The 21,761-nt window shown below is 46.1% G+C and overlaps 1 protein-coding gene across 1 annotated transcript in view; it reads left to right on the top strand.

Annotated features, from left to right (window-relative positions):
* The window catches only part of LOC126517520 (neprilysin-1-like), a 65,805-nt gene that overhangs the window by 40,350 nt on the left and 3,694 nt on the right, over nt 1-21,761 (top strand). The window contains exons 15-19 of the mRNA XM_050167256.3: nt 9,424-9,475; nt 10,724-10,791; nt 14,458-14,588; nt 19,169-19,234; nt 20,074-20,175. Of these exons, the coding sequence (XP_050023213.2) occupies nt 9,424-9,475; nt 10,724-10,791; nt 14,458-14,588; nt 19,169-19,234; nt 20,074-20,175 (419 nt within the window). The remainder of the gene's footprint in view (nt 1-9,423; nt 9,476-10,723; nt 10,792-14,457; nt 14,589-19,168; nt 19,235-20,073; nt 20,176-21,761) is intronic.

Genomic DNA, 21,761 nt, shown 5'->3' with positions numbered 1-21,761 from the left:
GAACGATATGAGACGAGAGTATTTTTAACTTGTATTTTATAAACAAGTTTAAAGAAAAAGAATTGGTAAGCTCAACTGTAATTTACATCTACGTTATGCGAAGCATTGCGCGAATCATTTACAGCACGCAACGCTCATGACGCGGCGCCGAATCTAGTCCAGCTAGCCCGACACGCGTTTTTTCGTTTTACGGTTTCCAAACATAGGCCCTGGACGACTTCCGGTATTGCTCATTGACGTAGCTGACAAGGAAATTTATTGACCCGTAGGCACGCTTACAACTGTGGTATGAAAGAAAAGTACAATATAAAGTACATCACATGTAATACATCATACTTGATGTAAACAAAACAGATTAACGAATGAAATAATAAATGGTGTCTACTTGACACTGGCTTTGCCACACACAACTACAACAACAACAACAACAAAACTCATTACCGCATCCACGCAAAAGCATTATTGTCAGCCTCGAATTTATGAAAGGTACCCGGGGCACATACAGATACAGTCTGAACTCAGGCAACAGAATTGAGCATTATTCTTGCTGTAGAAAGACTTTGCCTCGGGAGACGGTTATGTACCGCGTAGACCAGCGGCGAAGAAACTCGGCGAACAACTGTTCTTCAAGATGACCCCATATTATCACCCGTAGTTTCCGCATTCTGGGGTGCATTGCTCTATTTGACTGCCGAGATCGTTCTGCGATGTTACGGAAGCACCACAAAATGTAGCTAGCGCTGTAGTAGACGAGTGTAGCCCGCTAAATTTAGCGAACGAGAGAGGCATTGCCTGCGATATCGAGTAGTAGGAGTGCGTTAAAATTTAAGCCCGCAGATTTTCTACACTTTGCTTCTGTACATAACGACGATTATACAAGTGAATGTTGGCGCATAGGTTGTATGGAAATTTTATGTATTAGTCTTGAGGCTCAAAGCGCGTGTCTTTTATCTCAAAACTTAAGAATGTACTTTCCGCACGGTGAAGCGACTTAAAAACACGCTTTGTTTCCGGAGCAGTAGACTGATAAGGCCCGTGACCGGAAGTTTCTTGGGGCCGCACTCTCGCTGCTGTTGTCACGTAAGTGAAACCGCCTATTGCCTTGGAAGATGAGAGAACCGTCATCGCACGTACTGGATGAGCTCACAATCAACGTGCTTGGTTGGTTCCCTTCTGTCGTTCCCCTGGTGACTGCCAAGCTCAGCTAGCAAAGTACCTTCGAAAATCTTGCTCCAGGTAATACCAAGGTCCCTAGATATACAAGTTTTTTTTGTATTTTTATCTATGGACCTTAGGTATTACGAGAGCGGCCAAAAAGGCGCGTCGAAAGAGGAGACGCTCTTAGAAAACGTCCCACGTGCGCGATGAGCTCGCAACGCGATTGGCTGGTTCGCTTCCGTCGTCCCCCATCGCTCGCGCCGACGTCGGTTATGACGTCGTTATGACGTCGTTATGACGTCGTTATGACGTCGGCCGACGTCGGCTATGAGCAAAGGATGATATCTTTCGAACGCCCGCCCTAGACATGTACAGGATGGTACACACCTTAAGGAAGACCAAGGGCTTGCTCCAGGTAATAGTTCTATTAGTGTACACCAAGCATGCAAAGCTTGACGGGGAATAATGGAACCTTAGTGCCCACCCCCCCCTAATCCTGGCTATGCGCCTGATCCAAGCAATAAAATTATGTGGTGTCATACATGAACTAATGTATCAAGGAAAAGACGAAGAGTGGCCTACTCGTTTGTATCGCAGAGATACCATACGTACAATACATGAGCGTTAGCTTGAAGGACTCCTTTCTTCATGTCTGAAATTCACAGGATCAAGAATGTTTGCAATTCTGTCGGGAGGATCATCAGAATATGCAACTGCTTGTGGCAGGGCGGATGGATTAAAGGCATTTGTCTTACCAAAGAGGCGTCGGAAACTATGCTTATTGTGCAGACGTCTTGCTATTGCGGTATGGAGGAGATAGAAGAAAGGAAGACGAATGCTTACTATGAATTATTTTGTGCAGCAAACAGACTAATGGAATAACTATGCGTGTTTCTAAATGTTGAAGTGAAAAGGGTGTATGGGCCCTAGGGTACAGAAATGACTTAAGCACATACACCAGTAAAATGTATTCACTCATTGCAAAACTAACACGCTTATGATACAGCTAGTGGGGGGGGGGGGGGGGGGGGCTTACGGTTTTATCTTTCTATTGTGCTCCATTTCTATTCGTATGAGCCCGCCGTGATCAAAGGTGTTGGGCGCGCGTTCGCATCCCTTGAGTTTGCTGTCCGAGTTTCTTCACGCCATTTATGGACCCTATACGCAAGTGACGTGGGGGTGCATAGCTAGTGGACCTACCGTCAAGTTTCTGCATCAAATATACACTTGCAGGCCTTATAACTCTTCATGAAAGCAAGTTTTAGTTTGGTGGGTTATATACACACTATGGTCGAGTGAGATGTTTCAAACGCGACTACTCCAGCTTGCATCGACAAACGTACTGCCGAGCAATGCTTCTTTGAACGCCGAGAAGAGGCAAAACTTTGCTCCGATATGTTCATGCGTAACATGACAATGGTGCCATCTGTCACGCGAGACATGCAAGACCGAGTTATGGCTTTTTTTTCTCTACACAATGACACCAATATAAGGGGGGCGTGTGCCATTACGTATTTGCCACTGGATATGTGCCCATCCTCAACAAACCTCTTTGAGGCCAACTTGGGTATGCTTCACTGGGTAAGCTCCACTCGTCAATGAACGGTCCCAGTGACCCCCAGTTTAGGCTAAAATACCTTTGAATTCGGCTCAGAAAAGCCGCCACATAATTTCCTCAGAGTTACTCAAAATTAGACAATTTGTAGCAGAACACATTGTAACAAAGGCAGTTGAGTAACAGCTTCGATCTGTTCAATTCAGGACAAAGCTCTTGCGCTGTTGACATGCTTGCTCTAAGTATTTGACCACCTCAGTTGTGGCGGCTGGCTACGCTGTTTTCTTTTTTTGAAAATGTCTCTCAACGAAAAGATACAGCTAGATGTGTAGTAGCATCTAACATCTTCGTTGAATTCCCATGTTCTTTAGTGAATCATCCTAATTGCGCAAACCCAGAAAGCACTCGACGCAATTTGCACGCAAGGATCTCATAACGCAACGATGTGCGGCAGATTCCTGCGCTCCACGGACGACGACACATGCAAATGCACTAAAATTCTACGTAGATATTGTAGGACTTCGTCGTGAGCTGCTGTATGCGTCCTTAGGGAGCTTACTGAGTGTAGGCTTTACTCATAAAAATAGTTATTAAGAGCCAGTGCCGTTTTTCAAGCGAAGCTTGTATTGGCGCAGAAGTGGCGTAGTCGTGGTCACGCAAAAAAATCCAGTTCCCCCCAGAGTAGAGCAGCTGAGGAAAAGGGAGTCGCGCCGAGGCTGAGTCAGCTGCGATAGAGCGTGAGCCATTAGCAAGGATTCAAGCTGCATAGGCGCCCGCTCACGCCACGCGCGCAACCAATCAGAGCCGTTTCACTTCTGCCGGGGAGGGAAAGGGCAGGAAAGGCTTTCGTGCGCGCTACGTCGGCTTCGTTTCCGTTCAGTTGAGTCTCGGAGAACGGATGGGACGGCCACGCATTGTGCGTTCCCCCGAGGAACGGGCAGCGTTCGACGAGCGGCGGCAAGAAAGCACCCGTGAAAGGGGCTCGCCGTCGGCGTGCCGATCCAGCTGTTAGAGCCGCCCGAGCCCAGGCAATCTGGCAGCAACGAGGAGAACATCCCGAGCAGGGGGAGCGGGAGGCCGAAGCAATCCGGCACCGTTACCTGTGGGTTACTTAACCGCGACGAAGGTCAGGTGCACGCAGGACAAGCTTCGCTTACCCCCATTTTCCAGTAAGGGAAGGGTTGGTCATTTTTTTTTGTCCTACAATGCATTTAGCGTGCTTTGGGGTGTGGTTCCTTGTGGAATTGTGTTACATTGCTGTGTGGTTCGGTTGGTGCTCTCCTTGCCACCGTGCCTTATCTGCACGCGGACGCCAGCAGGTACTTCGTGAGGCGCTTCCTCAAGGACCTTTTCGGCACACCGTGCAGCCTCTGCGACCTATCAGGTACCGTCTGAAGCGAAAGCGCCTGCGTCTTCGACCACAGGCGCAGCCACAGGCGCTGTTTCAAGGAGAGCGTCTTAAAACGTTAGCTGTCGCGGGACAGGAATGCGGGAACGCACCCTTTACCATCGTTCCACGGTGCAATATCGCACGGCACCATCGCACGGTGGTGCCGTAAAATCGTGTATCTTTTTTATCGGCCTGTTAGACTGCACAATCTTCGGGATCGGCCCACGAAAGCGGTTAGATACGCAATGTTGCGGTTATTTACCAGGGAAAGCTCAATGCCCCCTACCCCCCTCCCCCCCCCCAGGAAAAAGAAATAAACTAAGCGAACATGACCTACGTACACGTAATTAAATTACTATGCTAATCAGCTTCAACGCAATGTGGCCTCGCAACTCCTGTCTTATAGTCAAACCAATGCTTTCATAAACGACAGTGCCGGCACAGCAGTGCTGGACAATTATTGCGAGGTTTTACGCTCCACTACCCTCAATGCAGATTCTGAGAGCAGGCATGCACTTCAGACGCCAGATCGAGCAGCAGCGTATCATTAAAGAGCGTCATTACATGGTGTGCATCGCATAAAAATTGTTCTTGACAAGATGGTTGGGTGTTTGGGGTAATTCTCCTTCGTCATACTCGAGAAAACAGCGTTGGCGATACAGTGGAGGCTTACGTGACAATGACCCATATAAGTCTATCGTGACACATATACCCACAATACAGGATGAGCCGAGAATAAGGTGGTCGGTGGAAAACAGGGGAGGTATTCCGCAGGAGTTCACCTAATGGACATGTCCATTTCGTCTGCTGTTGAAGTTAATAATAATAATAATATTTGGGGTTTTACGTGCCAAAACCACTTTCTGATTATGAGGCACGCCGTAGTGGAGGACTCCGGAAATTTTGACCATCTGGGGTTCTTTAACGTGCACCTAAATCTAAGCACACGGGTGTTTTCGCATTTCGCCCCCATCGAAATGCGGCCGCCGTGGCCGGGATTCGATCCCGCGACCTCGTGCTCAGCAGCCCAACACCATAGCCACTGAGCAACCACGGCGGGTCTGCTGTTGAAGTTCTGATTGGCTCCGCTGGTCTGCGCATCTACGACAGCGACCAATCAGCACTTCAGCAGGAGACAAATTAGAAATGTCCACTAGGTGGACTCTTACAGAATACGTCCCCAGGAGTCAAGAGAGAGAGAGAGAGAGAGAGAGAGAGAGAGAGAGAGAGAGGGAGAGAGAGAGAGCAAGGACAAGAAAGGCAGGGAGGTTAACCAGACGAGCACCCGGTTTGCTACCCTACACTGGGAGTGGGGGAAAGGGGAATATAAAGAGGAAAAGAGGGAGAGAGAGAGCACTGAGTGCGTGTGGGAGCACCCACAATGTCAACGGCAACAGTGACGTCGCGGTGACACAACCATGCAGTTTTCCCAGTCGTTCACAGGATTTACAGCCGTCCAGTGCCCTATTATAACATAGCACTGCAAATGTACAGAGAAAATAATATCGGCTCATACCTCGTACGTGGCACTGCGTCATTTTACTTGTAAAGATCACTTATAGTGTATTGATTGGTCAGTTGCAAAAGATTTCTCATTCTACGTGAAAATTCTATGAGTTGAACATAAGGGCAGCCTGGTCCAGCCGCGCTCTGGTTTCCTTCCCTGCGAATGCCCGATCCAGAAGTTTTGGCCTCGGAGTTGATGAATCCACAAGCGGGACCTTCAAAACGAGTCACCGAGCCTGAAAAAACATGAAGCGTTTAACGCTGCAATTGCCCTCTCACCTGTGGAGTAAATTTTTATTTACAAATGAACTGAATTTCAAAGAAGTTAGTTTCGAATTCGAAGGTCATCCCGAGTGCTACACTGCAGTCTCGTTCGGCAGGTCGTCGTCCTACTCAGCGACGAAAAACAAAGTTGTGACTGTTTTACACGAAACACTCAAAAACAGGCAGAATGCTTGAAGATTGCCTACATCAAATATATTTAAATATCAAAATGTTGAACCATACTAATGTAAAAAAATTCCGGATTAGCATAAGCCTTTGGTCAAACGGCTGCGAGTGAAAGGTTCTCTAAAGCTACACATCGTAACTAACTAAATCTAGCTTACTTAGACAGGGGGAGTCTGTGAGTACTAAAGTGTGCCTACGTCTGCAGTTCAAATTTCACAACATGCATTAATATGTCATACAATGTTAAGTGGCGTACAGCACAAAGAAGTCTCTTATAACTTATATAATCGACATTATTGTTTCTGTGATACCACGCAATTATATTTATGTTTTCAATAATACAAAAAAACTTGTCCGCCTCGTCAGTCCCTGGTCTGCCACACCATGGGGCATTATATATATATATATATATATATATATATATATATATATATATATATATATATATATATTTAATTAGGAAGTCTCTTTACGACCGCTCCACTCCCCTCCTACAAATCGTCCTACAACCGCTCTATTCCTGTCCAGTTCGTCGTAGTGGGCGAAATCAATGAGTTGAGGATGAAGCACGTAAAAAAAATCAGTGTAGGATTAACGGAACGAAACGAAAATGACAAGCTGATCTTCACTGAGTGAAAAGGCTACTGTCGCAGTGAGTGAGTTCAAAGACGAAGGAATTGCTGAAGCCTGCTGTATTTTATTCCAAGTTTATTTTTAATCGCAAACGCGATTTATTATTTTCTTACTCTACCTTAATTTCGACTACGTAAGACAATGTTGTAACCTACAAAAAAAATTAGAATATTGTAATCTGCCGAAAAAAAAAGAGTGAAACGCAGCTATTTTGTTTGTGTAAGTAACGTAATGCGGTGAGGATGCATCACAGCCAAGGATTGTTTACAAAGCATTTTTTTTATTTTTCTGTGCGAGGCGGGAGAATACCAAGAAGAGAAGCGTTGCATGCTCCTTTGACCTTTTGGTACTTTTGACACTTGATTTGAAACGCGAACGGAGAGATTTCATCTTTCCAGCTGCTATCTCTATTGTGACCCGTTAAAACGATTTTGTGCATTTGGGGGGAGCGAGCATCTGGTGCTACTTGTCTTCGCAGCAAATGCGGTGTGGCTGTGGAGCCGTGGAATAGATATATCAATGCCAGTACACCATGTCACATTCAGAAATCATTAACTTGCCTGATGAATCGAATTTCGTTAGTCAGACGTGCGTGTGTCGCCAGCAAACAAAGACATTCAACGTTAAACTTCTTACTGCGCCTCTTCCAATAAAAGCATGCAAAAGTCTAAGGGACTCTTTGTTTTCGGGCGCAGGAGGTTCCGATTATTTAAAAAGGCACATGATATTGATCTAGCCAGCTCCTACGTGAGAAGCTTTGACTTTCTATCGTGCGCAGCGAAGCTTTGCATGCTTCGGGACTGCAAGGTTGCTTGTGTATTGCGCAGCGGCAAATTGTCACTTCCAGGCACGTACCCAGGAGGGGGCTCGGGGGGGGGGGGAGGCGTTCCCCCTCCCGAAATTAATCGGCATACACTCCCTCCCCGCCCATGCTACACACATTACTAAAGTGCCGCCAAGTAAATCTTGCGACTTGACAGCTATTCGCCGGTAAACATTTCGCTGCCTTTTTCACTCCTTTTGGATGGCGGTAGTTATCGGCATCTCCTTGAGTGTGAAGGCTAGCTTTCTCATCTATTCGCTGCCCAAGCGATTAACTCGACATGCGTTGATTTGTCACCATCTAGTCAACGGTCACGCGCATCGATGTTGCTTTGTTAGTTTAACTTTCTTTGTTTAGACTGATCCACGGGCCAGTAAAGGGATTTGGTTCGTAGTCAACTGGTCTTTATGCTCGTAGAACGAGCTGCGGCCGGAGAAAACGCCAGATGCGTTTAACTTCTTCTTTTGCTTCATTATTTCCTCCAGTGATGGCTCGGCGTGAAGCTGGCAGATCCTCAGAAACATATACCCGGGATATGGGTTAGCTAAGGTGGAAAATAAAGTAATGCGAAACGGCGTCCATCACCAAACCTTGGAATAACCCTTAAACCCATAAGCAATATGATTGTCACCCGTTAGATCGTCTGTTTTTTTCCTAGTTGTACAGCACCTTTCGTGCAAAATTGGCAACTGAAAACTAGAGTCGCAAGGAGTTGAGAAATTAAGCGATCTACTAAGGGAGAGAGCCAAGGCAACAGCCCATCAAGAAGGAAAAGCGAAAAATTAATAAATTTAAATGGTGTTTGTAAAAATATTTATGGATCATCATGCTTTTATTTAAAAAGGAAGTAGAGAAAACGCCGCCTGAAGCGGAGAGCAATTCTGTGTGTTTTCAATGACGCTTCTACAGTTATCAGTCGAGCCGCCTGACGTAGCCACTTCTGTGCTGTGCTTATGTGGGTGTTTTTCTAACCTTCCACGCTGGGCGCAGTACATCTAGAACCGCAGCGTCTTGCGCTCTACGCGGTTGTACGGGACTGGCGGCCACGCATCGTCACGAAACTTCCCAAATAAACAATACGAGTCGGTTTTGGCACTTGACTGTGAACTGTGATTTGGTAATTTGTGATTTTGGCACTTAAAATAACTGTGATTGTTCCGCAAATCTATATTTCTCTATAATTCTTCCAGAGTTAATTCAGAAAACGCTACTAGAAATCGTTATTTCGCACTTTCGCTTGTTTACTTGTTCTTGGCAGTGTTCTTCCTGGGCTTTTTCCTGCGCGAGTCCATTTGATGTGGTTCCTTGTTTGCAAAGTAAAGGAGGGGTGTATGTCACAGGCGTACCTGTGAGATACACCTTATTTCATTTCTCTTTCATGTGTTTATGCGTCTCTATGTCCAATGGTTGGCGGTATTCACATTTGGGCTAGTAAAGGTACCTCCCTCATTTGCATATGAAAGTTAACTTGGGCTGAGCTCTCCACGAAAAAAAAAACAATCCTGGGTACATGCCTGGTCACTTCTCTATCAGTAAGCACTCGGGTAACAGGAGATGAAGGCGTCCATCTTTTAAGTTTTACCTTTTCAAGGTCATCTTTCTGAAGTTATTACCTGTGCGCCCAACCACTCGATTCTTATCCCATTGCTCATTGCGTGTACGAGCCGTGGTTAGAAAGGTGCATGATCATCATAATAATCTGGCAAATATTTGTCGCTTCATTGTTGCCGCTTCGCGTTGCTTTCATATAAGATAATTGAAAAACGGGGTCAAAATGAAAGTAAACGACGGCGATTGAGGGTAATACGGATAGGTGCATCGTTGTTGGCTTCATTGTGGGAGGTACATTTTTGGATGCTGAAAGCGCAGCAACCACCTTAACAGTGCTCTCTCTTACGTTGGTTTCAGTTTTTCCAGCAGGGATACTGCAAGGTGTGTTCTACCAGGAAGGTCTACCAGTGTAAGTACTTAGTTCATTCTCCGTCAACCTGGGTTTCTTTTTTTTTTTTTCTCCAAGGGTCTAGCCAAGGTATTATGGGAGAAGGGGTTGCGCTTATGCAATGGAGAGAACGAGGAGGTGGCGATTTGGGAAAGGCTCGCTACAGCTTCCATTTTATCAGAGAACACTTTTTCTATGCAAAAAAAAAAAGGGAAAGGAATGCAGTGCGTTTGTTTACTTCGAACGCTTTGTTAAAGAAAAGCCTAAAGAAATGTATTCGGATCGCGCCGTTGCAGTTGAGTTGTCTGCCCTGGCAGACATAATTGGCAAAACCAAGGCAAGCAATTCACTAATAATATAATTACATCAGTGAACTTCAAAAAAAAAAAAAAAAAGATGACGGCGCTTGTCTAGATTGCAAAGTAGACGGGAATAGTCATTAAAGTCTGGCTTCGTGTTCCTAATTTCGGAATGGCGATGTAGACTGAAATGCCTGGTGTTAAATTAGTCGTCGAATTTACCCGATTACGCTCGGGGCACCGCGAAGAGAGGGCTCGAGGTGAAACCCCCCACCCCCCTCTCCCCTTCCCCAGAAAGGCAGTGTAAAATAAAACTTCGCCATACCGCGCGATAAAGCCGCCTGTCTCGCCCCCTCCTGCTGAAGTGACTTTGTGTTGGACGTAGAGCTGCGCGAAGAGCCAATCGGCATCAGATCTTAAGAAGAACTTGACTCCTCACTTTATTGGCATAGAGGGGTCGGACGGAGAGCGGTAAAGTGAACGAATAATTTGACACCAGGTGTTTCGCTCTGCATGACAATTTTCAAGTGTAGAAACACGTAACTACATTTTTGATGGCGTTTTCCTTCAACTTTTCGACATAAATATGTGCTGTAAGTTAATAATGTAATTAGTAACAAAAGAGAGTCATTGTAATTACATCATTTAGTGAATGAATTATTTTGTTTCTTTCATATGATGTTCGCCTGGACCAATAATTTATCTTTAATGGCGTAATTCGAGTAAGTATTGTAGGCAAAAATCGTTGTATTTTATATTTCCACGCACTTACATTTTGAAATATTACATGTTAGATTTCGTAAAGAACTAAACATTATGCAAAAAACAAGAACAAAATAATCCGCCAGAGTTTTGTGCCAGCTCATCTCGTTATTTGATAAATCAACGTTTCACCATCTAAAAAACGCTGCTGTTAGAATTTACCAACTTGCCTCGTGTCTTGAGATAACTATTTCCTTTCTGTTATCAGTTCACTGAATCTCGGAGCCATCGGCACAGTCATCGGCCACGAAATGACTCATGGATTTGATGATCGCGGTAAGGATGCATATTTACCATAGTCTGCAACTCTATTACTTGGGTCATTCAAAAAAGGATTAGTTGTCTCCGAAATAAAGCTTATTCACTCACAGAGTCGCTTTCGTAGAATAATTAAATACGCTTACCGAGGAAAGAAATAAACTAGGATTTATTTAACATCACGTCACGCTGCCAACCTTCACAAGCCAACTCCCTTCACCTTTTCTTTCTGAAAAAAAAGTTCGCCCAACACGTGACCTTGCGCTGGTCCGACTCGGCCCAGTGTGCTTGGTTCCCGGTAGGTTTTAATCGACACGTATTTATTAGGGCATGCTTTGTCAACCACTCTGTGCGCGTGTTCTCCTGATATCTTTGCGCAACTTCCGTTGTTTCACTGCAAATTAGTTGCAACGTGTTAGTGTAACAGCCGCAGGTTGCTGTCGCGCCCGTATTTTTTTCTTCTTTTTTTTTGAGCAGAGGGGTGTGCTTAGGGCGGCTAGCGCAGTGGTGAAAAACACTAAGACTTACTGCAACATAATCACGTATTAGGCCGACTGTTCTTTGCTTTCACTGTTGTTACGTAACCGTTTCCTTATCGTTATGTCTTTCCTCCACAATCATGCTCGAATGAACGGCGTTATTGGAATATCAGTAGGCCTGGCTGCCGAAGAAAAGGCGTTACGCCTAGGTTCTGCTGGTCGTTTCAATATGGCGTTGCTAAACCAAGGACAGTGACAGAGTTATTCTTTACTGATTTACGTGTTTCCCATTTGATTTTGAATTGGCATTGAGACTATTCGAGAAAATGAATATTTCGTGACCAAAAAAAAAAAAAAGAAATCGACCACCGGAGGTTTTTTAACGTGCACTTAAATCTAAGTACACGGGTGTTTTCGCATTCCACCCCGATCGAAATACGGCCGCTGCGACCGGGATTCAATCCCGTGACCTCGTGCCCAGCAGCCTAACACCATAGCCACTGAGCAGCCACGGCGAGTGACATTTCGTGACACGTTTTGTGAACACGCTCATAATTTAGTAACATTGGTGTTTCATTCGATTCAAAACCTTGGCTTCTCGAATACCCATGTTGCACTAGAGTGACACGCGTACATTGATTTGTTGTCATGTTACGTTCGCAGCATCGGGGCAATGCATTTACGAGTGAAGCTTTGTTACGCGTACATCGCTCTGTTTCTTGCCGGTGGCAGTGCCATCAAATCAGGGGCGCTATAGGGTAAATCTGTTCCAAACTTTTGTATTCCAATATTGCGATCAGTCCTTCATGATTGGTCAAAAAATGTACGGGCCACCCCCACTTCGCCACGCGACGTCACGAAAGCAGCGAAAACGGCCCATCTGATATAACGTGTGCACACTGATTATGCATGATTAGACCGAACGAAAGAAAAATCATTATTTCTGATTCGACGCCTTTTTTGCTGTAATACTTTGCCATTGATCAAAAGTTTTCGGGTGCGTCCCACTTCGCCGGTCTGTCACGCGACATCTCACTAAACCGCTAAAACTCGCTGCGTCAAAGTGACGTGTATGTATTAAAGACGAATTAACTGATTTTTTTTTCTGAATAGCCGGAGACTGCTTCATTGCGAAAGGAATAGAAGATGGCTGCCCGCAGATTGCTCTGGTAGTAGCTACTCGGAGTGGCTTGGAAGCATGGGTTTATTTGCATATAATAAACATTTTTTTTTTTGCGTGGCACTATAACGTTACGGAGCCCTTTCGGCACATATACGGCATCACTTTGTCGACTCTTCTTTGCTGAGTTTCCGTTATGGCGACATTCTTAACGTTCCGTTGCACGCCGCCGCGATTTTTGACCAGCCACCGCAAGCTAAGCAAGGGGAAGCAGACCAATCCTTATCCGGTTATCTGTTTTCCCTTCACTGGCTCGGCCCCACCGAAACCTTCTCCACTTGAGCAAGCTACTCGCTTCTTGTCAGCCAGTTAGATAAAAAGATCTGCTTAGTGTAGGCAATGCTATTCGCTTTGAAAGCAAAGAAAATGTCACCTCCTATAAACGAGGAGTGCGTTTGATTGGGTTTTTCAAACAACGCTGCGGGTTACCGCCCAATGCTTGGGTCGGTGGTTACTAAATTTGACGTCAAGAGATTGAAATAGAAATAGATTGGAATCGCTTCATGTTATAGGGCCCCCAGGTGTCTTGCTCTGCTACATCTCCGCAACTGCGTTTTTTCTCCTCTAGGCCACACAGCAGTCAGCAGCGAGTTATCTATCTGGACACATGCCAAGTAACCCGGGTTGTCTTCACGGCGACGCATTGTGATAGATCGGCCGGCATCGATCCAAAGTGCGCGAAGTATAGCTAAGTAAAGCTACCATTATAAAAATTGGAGGACGCTTAAGGTTCGCCTTCAAGAGTGGAACGCAATAGCGTTATCGTACCCCGTTCGCACCACCCACTCAAACGATCTACGCGAGCCAAACGTCGCGATGGGCACGGACAGCCGGGCCGCGACGCGCCATGAAGGCAGACGAGATCATGGGGCGAGTGGCGCGCCACGCGTCGGGGCAGTGCCGTGCATTGCGAGGAGGGGGTCTTCTGTGTTGGCCGCAAGATGGCTATGCGTGTGCGCAGAGCGCACAAGAAATGCAGCGGAAGCGTACTTCGCTACTCGTGTAACTGCGACTTATGTAATTTACATGCTCATAATTACCGATATACACCGCAGTATAACTTTCTACGGCACGTTTATAGGGCAACACGGCATTCACTAGAGGCGCTTTTGTCCTTCCTTGAACTATCGAACTCGTGGCTGAGTGGTAGCGTCTCCGTCTCACACTCCTGAGACCCTGGTTCGATTCGCAGCCAGCACATTTTGCAAGTTGTTTTTCATTATTTATGAAGTGCCTTCCCAGATTTATCGCTCACGGCCAACGCGCCGACAACGACGCCGACGACACCGGCTTTTCTGCGACACGCGTTAAAACGCAGGCTTACGCTAAGCAGATATGGAAACTTCGTCGTAGCCTAGCAGCACATAGCTAGCTCGTGCCACCATAAGCGGAAACACCAGCTGCGCCTAACGAGCGCACAGGCAGCTGGGGAAATTCCGTTGCCTCGAAAGTGACGCCATAAGGCTTGCTCTAATCATGATGGTGCCACTGATAGCGGGAACTCCGGTGCGATTCCAGTGTTCCTCTTACCTTTCAAAGCAGAACTATGCTATCTGTTCGCCCACTGAGAAGCGCCGTGACGCTTCCTATTAGTATACTGAAAATATTTATCAGCGCAAATGGGTAACTTCCGCAGTTATGTGCTCTTATTCATTGACGCGAGCCTGATCAATTTCTAATCCATCTGACTGACCAGTGAGAATACTCGCCGTGGTACCCGCCGTAGTTGCCTAACGGCTACGGCGTTGCGCTGCTAAGCGCCAGGTCGCGGGATCAAATCCCGGGCTCGGCGGCCGCACTTCAATGGTGTCGAAATACAAAACCGCCCGTGTAACTCGCATTTTGTGAGCGTAAAACAAAAAAAAAAAAACAAAAAAAACCTCAGGTGGTCAGAATTGAACCGAAGTCTCGCGCTACGACGTGCCTCATATTCATATCATGGTTTCGACACATAAAACACCAGAATTTAACTTTCTTAATGGCGTTCACTGAATCGTGCTCGAATTTATTTTTCTTCTGTGTCAGGAAGCCAGTTCGATGGCAACGGACGGTTGCAGCACTGGTGGACCAAGCAAACGCGGCGCCGCTTCATGAACAAAGCGAATTGCTTCGTGAAGCAGTATGGCAGCATTTTTGACCCCGCGGCAAAGATGCTAGTGAGTACCATCCTATTCTATCTGTGCTCTAAAAATCTCCGCTGAAGGAACTGTATACATATATATGCGTGTGTGTGTGTGTGTGTGTGTGTGTGTGTGTGTGTGTGTGTGTGTGTGTGTGTGTGTGTGTGTGTGTGTGTGTGTGTGTGTGTGTGTGTGTGTGTGTGTGTGTGTGTGTGTGTGTACAGTTATGTGGTTGCGCCGCTTGCTCTTTCAGTGACCGCGTTTGAATGTAGTACGCCGGTTCAGTTTTCGACATTTGCCTGACCAGCTGGGAGTAATATTTGGTGGGAGACCTTTGCGAGGTTAAGTGACGGGAAAGCGCGAGCTGTCTCTGAACGCTTTCACAAAGCTTCGTTAAAGAGGTGAGTTGTTTTATTGTAGGCTATGAAAAAAGAAGTACGCACGCTAGAAAGGAGAGTATATATAAGCGAATGTGTCACAGCTGAGAAGTCTTAGAGAGGTGCCCTTGACATTTTCGCTCTTGATTTCGATGCAAAAGGAAAGCTTTGTACTGGTTCCACGACTGAAGCATCGTTGTAGCGCAGAGGAGCGGCACAGGGCTTCCCACAAATGTGATGTATGTTACGTCGGAGCATTGTCTGTTATCGTCTTTAATTTGCGTTTCGTGTATGGTGATTCTTCGGTGTTATAAAGAAGGAGAAAACACATAGCGGTAATTGCGATCCCAAAAGCGCGAAATAGCAAATGACACTACCTTTCTCTTCTTCTTCTTTTTCTCAAAGGCAATAGTCGATAAGAAGCTGCAGCAATGGCGAATTCGCCAACCAAGGGCAGGGGTTTATACGTTGTGCCGGACTACTTTTGATATAGCAGGTTTTGTACTGACGTGGTTTCTTCACGTGCCCGGACCATTTATACTAAAAGAAAGGCGCAAATAGACACGAACATGCTAAATGACAGGTAAGACAGGTGAAACTAATAACCTTTCGGTCCTTTTATCTGAGGTTATTTATGTCTGACTTTTTCTGCGTGGTGATCAACCTTGGTCGAACACGGAATATCACGCGAGCCACCTTTTCGACAAAGGTACTTGTCTTCGTCTGAACAGCGATTCCTTTCCATAGCAGCGTTTTATTACGACAGAAAATATATAGACACGGTAGGCGGATTTCCTCCGTGGTTGCCGCCGTCGCCGTGATGTTCAGTATAAAGCCCAAGTGCAATAACATGGCGGGCGCACGCCGTGTGCTGTGGGTGCGAGTCAAAGCATGCGAGGGTGAGCCGAGAAGGATGATGGCTTGATCCGGCGCGCCAAGGGATGAAGGGGGAAGTGCACCGTCTTAGATTGCGGAAAAAGCCTGCAAAGGGAGGAGGCCGCGCGGGCCCTATGGTCAACGCGATCTGCAGTGGGTACAGAGTGTAGCTTTGTCGAGGGCTGATCGCTTCGTGTGTGCTGTGTTCTCGCCGCTTAGTTCGAACTGAAGCGAGAGGCAGCACGAAGGGTAATTTGCTCGCTGCTGCTGCCGCTCTTCCTCCCGCCAGCGTTTGCATAGCGAGTGTCAGTGGTCATCGAGTGAGATGTGTTCATGTTTGCCTGTGCGTGCGTGACACTATACTTGTTAATTTAGTTAGTAAGCGAACGTTTGCAAGTTTATACGGGCGATAAAATTACCATCTTTACTTCGTGTGGGTGTCTAATATTTATCTATCGCAATCTATGCTTCGTCGATCAGGCGAAACTGCGACATCTTTGTGTATGCTTAGCTCACTCTCCCCCACCCTCCTAAGCGGTACGGGATCGCAGAGGGGCAGTCTCGGCCTATCGTGTTAAATGGTCGACCGAAGTGACAATCCGACGGGGAACGGAGGGTGTCAACGTCAAGGGACCATATAAATCAATACCAACAAATTCAAAAGGTGCGTCCGGGCAAGGGAGAGGTTATAGTAAACCGGCAGGAGGGGATGTCGAGCGTTTGCGGTGCTGAGATGCCGCACAAGAGCCAATGTATTTGGCCACCGTAGTGGATAGGCCAGGCCAGAAGCAGCGGGTCTTGATACGGTCGTAAGTCTTGTGGAAGCCTAAGTGGCCAGCCGAGACGTCGTCGTGAAGTGCCTCTAATACTCGCAGGCGAAGGCAGCGATGTAGAAGTGGGACCCACCGGTGACCTGTTGGGTGGTAAACGCAGCGGTGTAGCACGGCACCTTGAAGGCGGAATTATCGAAGTTGGCGTCGCAAGCAGCTGTTGGGTGGTTCGGCGAACCCACTAAGACGATCCATGAGAGCTCGACAGTAGGAGTCGGCCCGTTGAAGCAAGACGAAATCAGAGCGTGATGAAAGCGTAACTTGGTCCAGAGGCGTTATCGAGAGCTGGTGTGAGGCAGGCGTAGCATCGGAACAACGTGGTGGGGAAGACGACGGCGCGTTGCCGGGAGACAGCGAGAGTATGCAGCGGGACAATGCGTCTGCATCATGATAAATTTTTCCAGACTTCTACGTTATTGTAAAGTCATATTCCTGCAAGCGGAGTATCCAGCGTCCTAAGCGTCCTGACATGTTTTTCATTGATGACAGCCAACACAGAGCATGATGGTCGGTGACGATGGTGAAGTGGCGGCCGTAAAGGTATGGGCGAAATTTCTGAATCGACTAGACGATAGCCAGGCACTCTTTCTCTGTAATGGTCTAGTTCCGCTCAGCTGGAGAAAGTGTTCAGCTGGCATATGCTATGACTTGCTCTTTAGAGGCTGCATTACGTTGCAAAAGTACTGCGCCAATACCTTGTGCGCTTGCGTCAGTATGGAGTATGGTGGGGGCTCGATTATCGAAGTGGCGGAGCACTGGTCCGGAAGTAAGATGTCGCTTAAGAGCTTGAAAAGCCGACTCGCAGTCGCTAGTCCATGTGAAAGAGTCACCGGTAACCAGTAGTTTGTGTAGAGGAGCTGCTGTTGCAGCGAAGTTGCGTATAAATCGACGAAAATATGACGCGAAGCCGAGGAAACAACGTAGATCTTTCTGTTGCTGGGGACGAGGAAACTGGTGAACAGCACTAATATTTTCGGGGTCTGGCTGGATGCCATCTTTTGAGACGACGTGGCCCACTACTTTTGTGGTCTTGCTTGCAAATTTGCATTTTTTGTATTGATCTAGAGACCAGCATTTGCAAGGCACTTGAGAAATGCGTCTAATCGATGAAGATGTGTGCTGAAGTCAGACGAAAAAATGACAATATCGTCCCGATAACAGAGGCAGGTCTTCCATTTCAGACCACGAAGTACGTTGTCTATCATGCACTCAAATGTGGCAGGAGCATTACAAAGGCCAAAAGGCATCACGTTTAATTCATAAAGTCCGTCTGGTGTAGCGAATGCGGCCTTTTCTTTGTCAGTCTCGTTGATCGGAATGTGCCAGTATCTTGATCGAAGATCAAGGCTGGAGAAATACTCCGCACCTTGTAGTGTGTCCAGAGCGCGAATTCGAGGTATTGGATATACGTCCTTGCGTGCGATCTTATTGAGCGGTCGCGTATTGAGGCGCCGTAAGGGCCGGGGTTTGAAGTGTCCATCGTTGTAGGGGTAGCCGGGCGCAGGCGGCGACCGGGACGTAGCTCCAGGAAGAACGGGAACGCGAGAGGACGTCGGTGTCTTGACGCACCTCCACCACTTTTATTGCGAAGCAATACTACTTTAGGTCGCACTTCAGCCCGTTCCGTGGCGAGGCGGTAGTAGGCACCATTGACCTTTAGCGTGACCTCGCTGCGTGACGTCACACCACGTGACCTAGAGCGACGTCACACCAGCTGTGTAAAAACGGGGCGCCATCTCACGCCGTCGCGAGGCGAGGCGGTAGCCACCAACGGCGGCCTAACTCCCGCTCCTCTCAGGCATTACTGAGTATATTTACTCAATTACTACCAGCTGATCCGAGAATAACACACTATTGCTTCGCAATCACCAGGCTTAACGAAGCTAAGCCACGGCCGTTTTTATAATACCGAGAGTGACCAAGTTGTCCAGCGCTGTTCATTCAAAAAAAAAAAAAAAAAAGGCCACGTCCCAGCTCATGCGCGAAGAAGTCGAAGAACAACGAAGATGATGATGGCTATGTACAAATGAAAACGACGAAGTACGTTACTAGTGCTTACAATATATAAATAGAACGAATGAAAGTACTATCAGCCGAGTGCGGACGAAAATGGAGCTGAACTCCCTGATTGGTGATAACTTCTGGCGGGTGCAGCTACGCAGTGCGATTGAATAGAGGAAGATACGGAGCTTTCCCGCGTTCAGTTAAACCAAATAACTGCTATGAATAGCTACGAGCATCAGGTAAATTTGCCTAATAGAAACATTTGAAACATTATCAACTCACGACATCTAGAAAAGTGTTTTGTTCACATTCATAATCAATAACTTACCTAGTTGGTGCATCTGCTCAATCGCACTTTCCGAATGCGAAGGCGTCGTGGATAACAGTATACTGTTGTCGCTGACAGGTCGCTGTGATTTGACAAAAATGTCCCGCCTTGTTGATAAGCTTTTATTTGTGGCACGTACGTGTGCGAACTGACAAGTTTTCGTTGTTATTTCCTTCGTTTTTCTTTGGCGCCATCGTCAAGCTCAACGGGGAGAATACCTTAGGCGAAAACATCGCCGACAACGGGGGCCTTAGGCTAGCGTACAAGGTAGGTACCGGCAATTTCTCACACGATAGCGATGCTTTTGACGACGTTTTCTTCATGATTACCAGAAATGAACAAGAAAGTTTCCGATAAAGATCGTTGATAATGATTATCAAAGAGAGCGTCCGTTTCTTCAAAACCCGCGGGAATTTTTTCACTTTTTCAGGTGAATGCTTATTGAAAGCACGTGCCGACCAAATATACAGAATCACAGTATAGATAAAAAAAAAAAAAACGGGGAACAGGTCGGGACTGTTAAGAAGAAAAAAGGGGTGCGGGAGAGGCAGTCAGCGGTCGCATGGGAACAAGCATAGTCACGTGTTGTTTAGAAAAGCAAACACATGCTTATAGAGGGATACATGTCTGGCTCACGGATTGCGCATGCTTTTGAATATGCAAGTGTAGAGTGGGAAAAACGAGAAAGAGACGGAACTGATAAACTAGGAACAAGAGCACGAGCGGCTTTTAAGGTAAGCTAAATTTTAAGGTCATAAGTTTTTTGAATTGGGATTCGAGGATTTCATGCTTTACTGATATTAAAGAAAATGGCGTGGCCGCAGAGCTGCATTCGAACTGTTTGCTTCAATTCGGTACGCTTGAATAATCTTGAGATCTGATGCAGAGGTTATTTAGCTACGGCTTTTATTTTCAATTAGCTATGTGAAAATAGTGAAAAAAATATGTGTGTTGCTTCACGAGGTTCTAATGATAATGAAGCAATTGTTGATGCTTCTGGAATGATTGGTGTTGTTCGGATGGAATGTAAACACAGACGAAAATTTGCGATCTTTCGCTGTCACATGTGAAAATTACTGAAATAATGTTTTTTTTTTCGTTGTTAGACCTATGAACAGCTGCTGAAGACGTCCAAAACTCACGATGTCCGACTTCCGGGCTTAGAAAAGTTCTCGGGCAAGCAGTTGTTTTTCATCGCAAACGCAATGGTACGCATTTATTGCTCCTGTTCGAGAGCATGTGCTAAGGCTTGTGTTCAATCATTAGGCTTGCGCACTTACTTTGGAACATTTTACTAGGTGACGACCGAAACACACCCAGGTCTTTCCCATCAGATAGAAACAGTATAGGTGCGATATAGCTTATGGCATATAGAAGGCGGTGGGTTTTTGTTATGTAAATAGATAGCACGAAAGGTCGGTGTACGTATTTGTGGTAAACAATGAATTTTTTTTGTCATTTCATCGATAGTAGTGGTATGTTTTATTGCGCGTAGTGGCTAACTTAATGATCAGCCTAGACAGCAACAGCATGGCTTCAGCCTTGCTAGTAACAACCTAGTAACGACCTAACTAGTAACAGCCTAGTTAGTAACGGCCTAACCACCTAGCTAGTAACAACCTAGCCTCTTCGGTCCCAATGCATTCAATTGGGTACTTTGATTTTATTATTTTTGAGGATTAGCTTAGCGGGAATTCCGTAAAATCTATAATCATGCCTGTAACTCTAAGAAAATAGATTTGGAAGAGTGCTTTATCCGCGTTAATTGATTTACTTTTTCTCTCTAGCAGCCCTTTAAGTGAGGGGGTGTCTTTTGAAACAACTGGGTCTTGTAACATTCTGCCATACTGACGTCTCACATCGCACGGCTTGCCGATACTTGCATTCTTCACTGTACTGTCATGTTTTCCTATTGCTGGCGCTACTCGAAGCAAATAATGGCAACCACTCCACAGGCATCAAGGCTGAAGGGTTTGTGTTACCTTTTGGTGAAGGCTAGGCAATAACTTTCATTAAACTGTTGCGTACGGCCCTTCAACAGAAGCCACCACTTACGTAGCTAGCATTATGGTAGTGCTGTCGGCACGAAATTCGATGCGGTTGTATCTGGTTACCAAGGTTCATTATATTGCTTGTTTTGCTCAAAAGACAAGGAGTATATATATCCCACGTCTTTTCCAAGAGTGACAATCAATAACGTCTAACAAAAAAAATGTGCACATATGATCAGCAATGATCATCAATGCAAGCGATGAGCTGAGAGCTTCAAAAGAAAGCCATTTGTACTAAAGAAATGTTGCCCTTGAAGACGTGTGTTGTAGCAGTGAGAATATTCAGGCAACGTTCTTTGTTTAGTTGGGTAATTTCGCAGAGGAAAGACGAGGTAATCGGTCTGTATTGGCGGTACAGGCAGACAGCAAGAGTGGCTCAAAGAGGTCAGCGGTTCGTTTTCGGCGACCAACTCGCCCTGCCAAGGGTACATGTCTTTTGCACCTTCATGTTGGTGGTGAACTTTTTCTCACGGACCACGAAAATGGGCGAGATAAGAGGCTATTCGCTTTAAAGTATGGCCACAGAGGGGAATACGGTTATGCAGCTGTCTAGGAGTCAGCCATACTATGATGCCTAGTATTACAGGTTTACTATGGTTATCTAATTATGCATACCTGAGAGTATTTAGGATACCGTGCAATATGACTAACGAAGCAGCGTTTTCTAAGCAGGGAGTTGGGGAAAATAGAACGTCAAAGAGCTTCCTACTCCTGAATTTATTTTGTATGTAATCGGAAGTTCT

This window comes from Dermacentor andersoni, chromosome 11 (genome assembly GCF_023375885.2).
Source record: "Dermacentor andersoni chromosome 11, qqDerAnde1_hic_scaffold, whole genome shotgun sequence".
In the NCBI taxonomy this organism is placed as follows: Eukaryota; Metazoa; Arthropoda; class Arachnida; order Ixodida; family Ixodidae; genus Dermacentor; species Dermacentor andersoni.
Note: the sequence above shows the minus strand (reverse complement) of the source record. Positions and strands in the feature narration are given on the sequence as shown.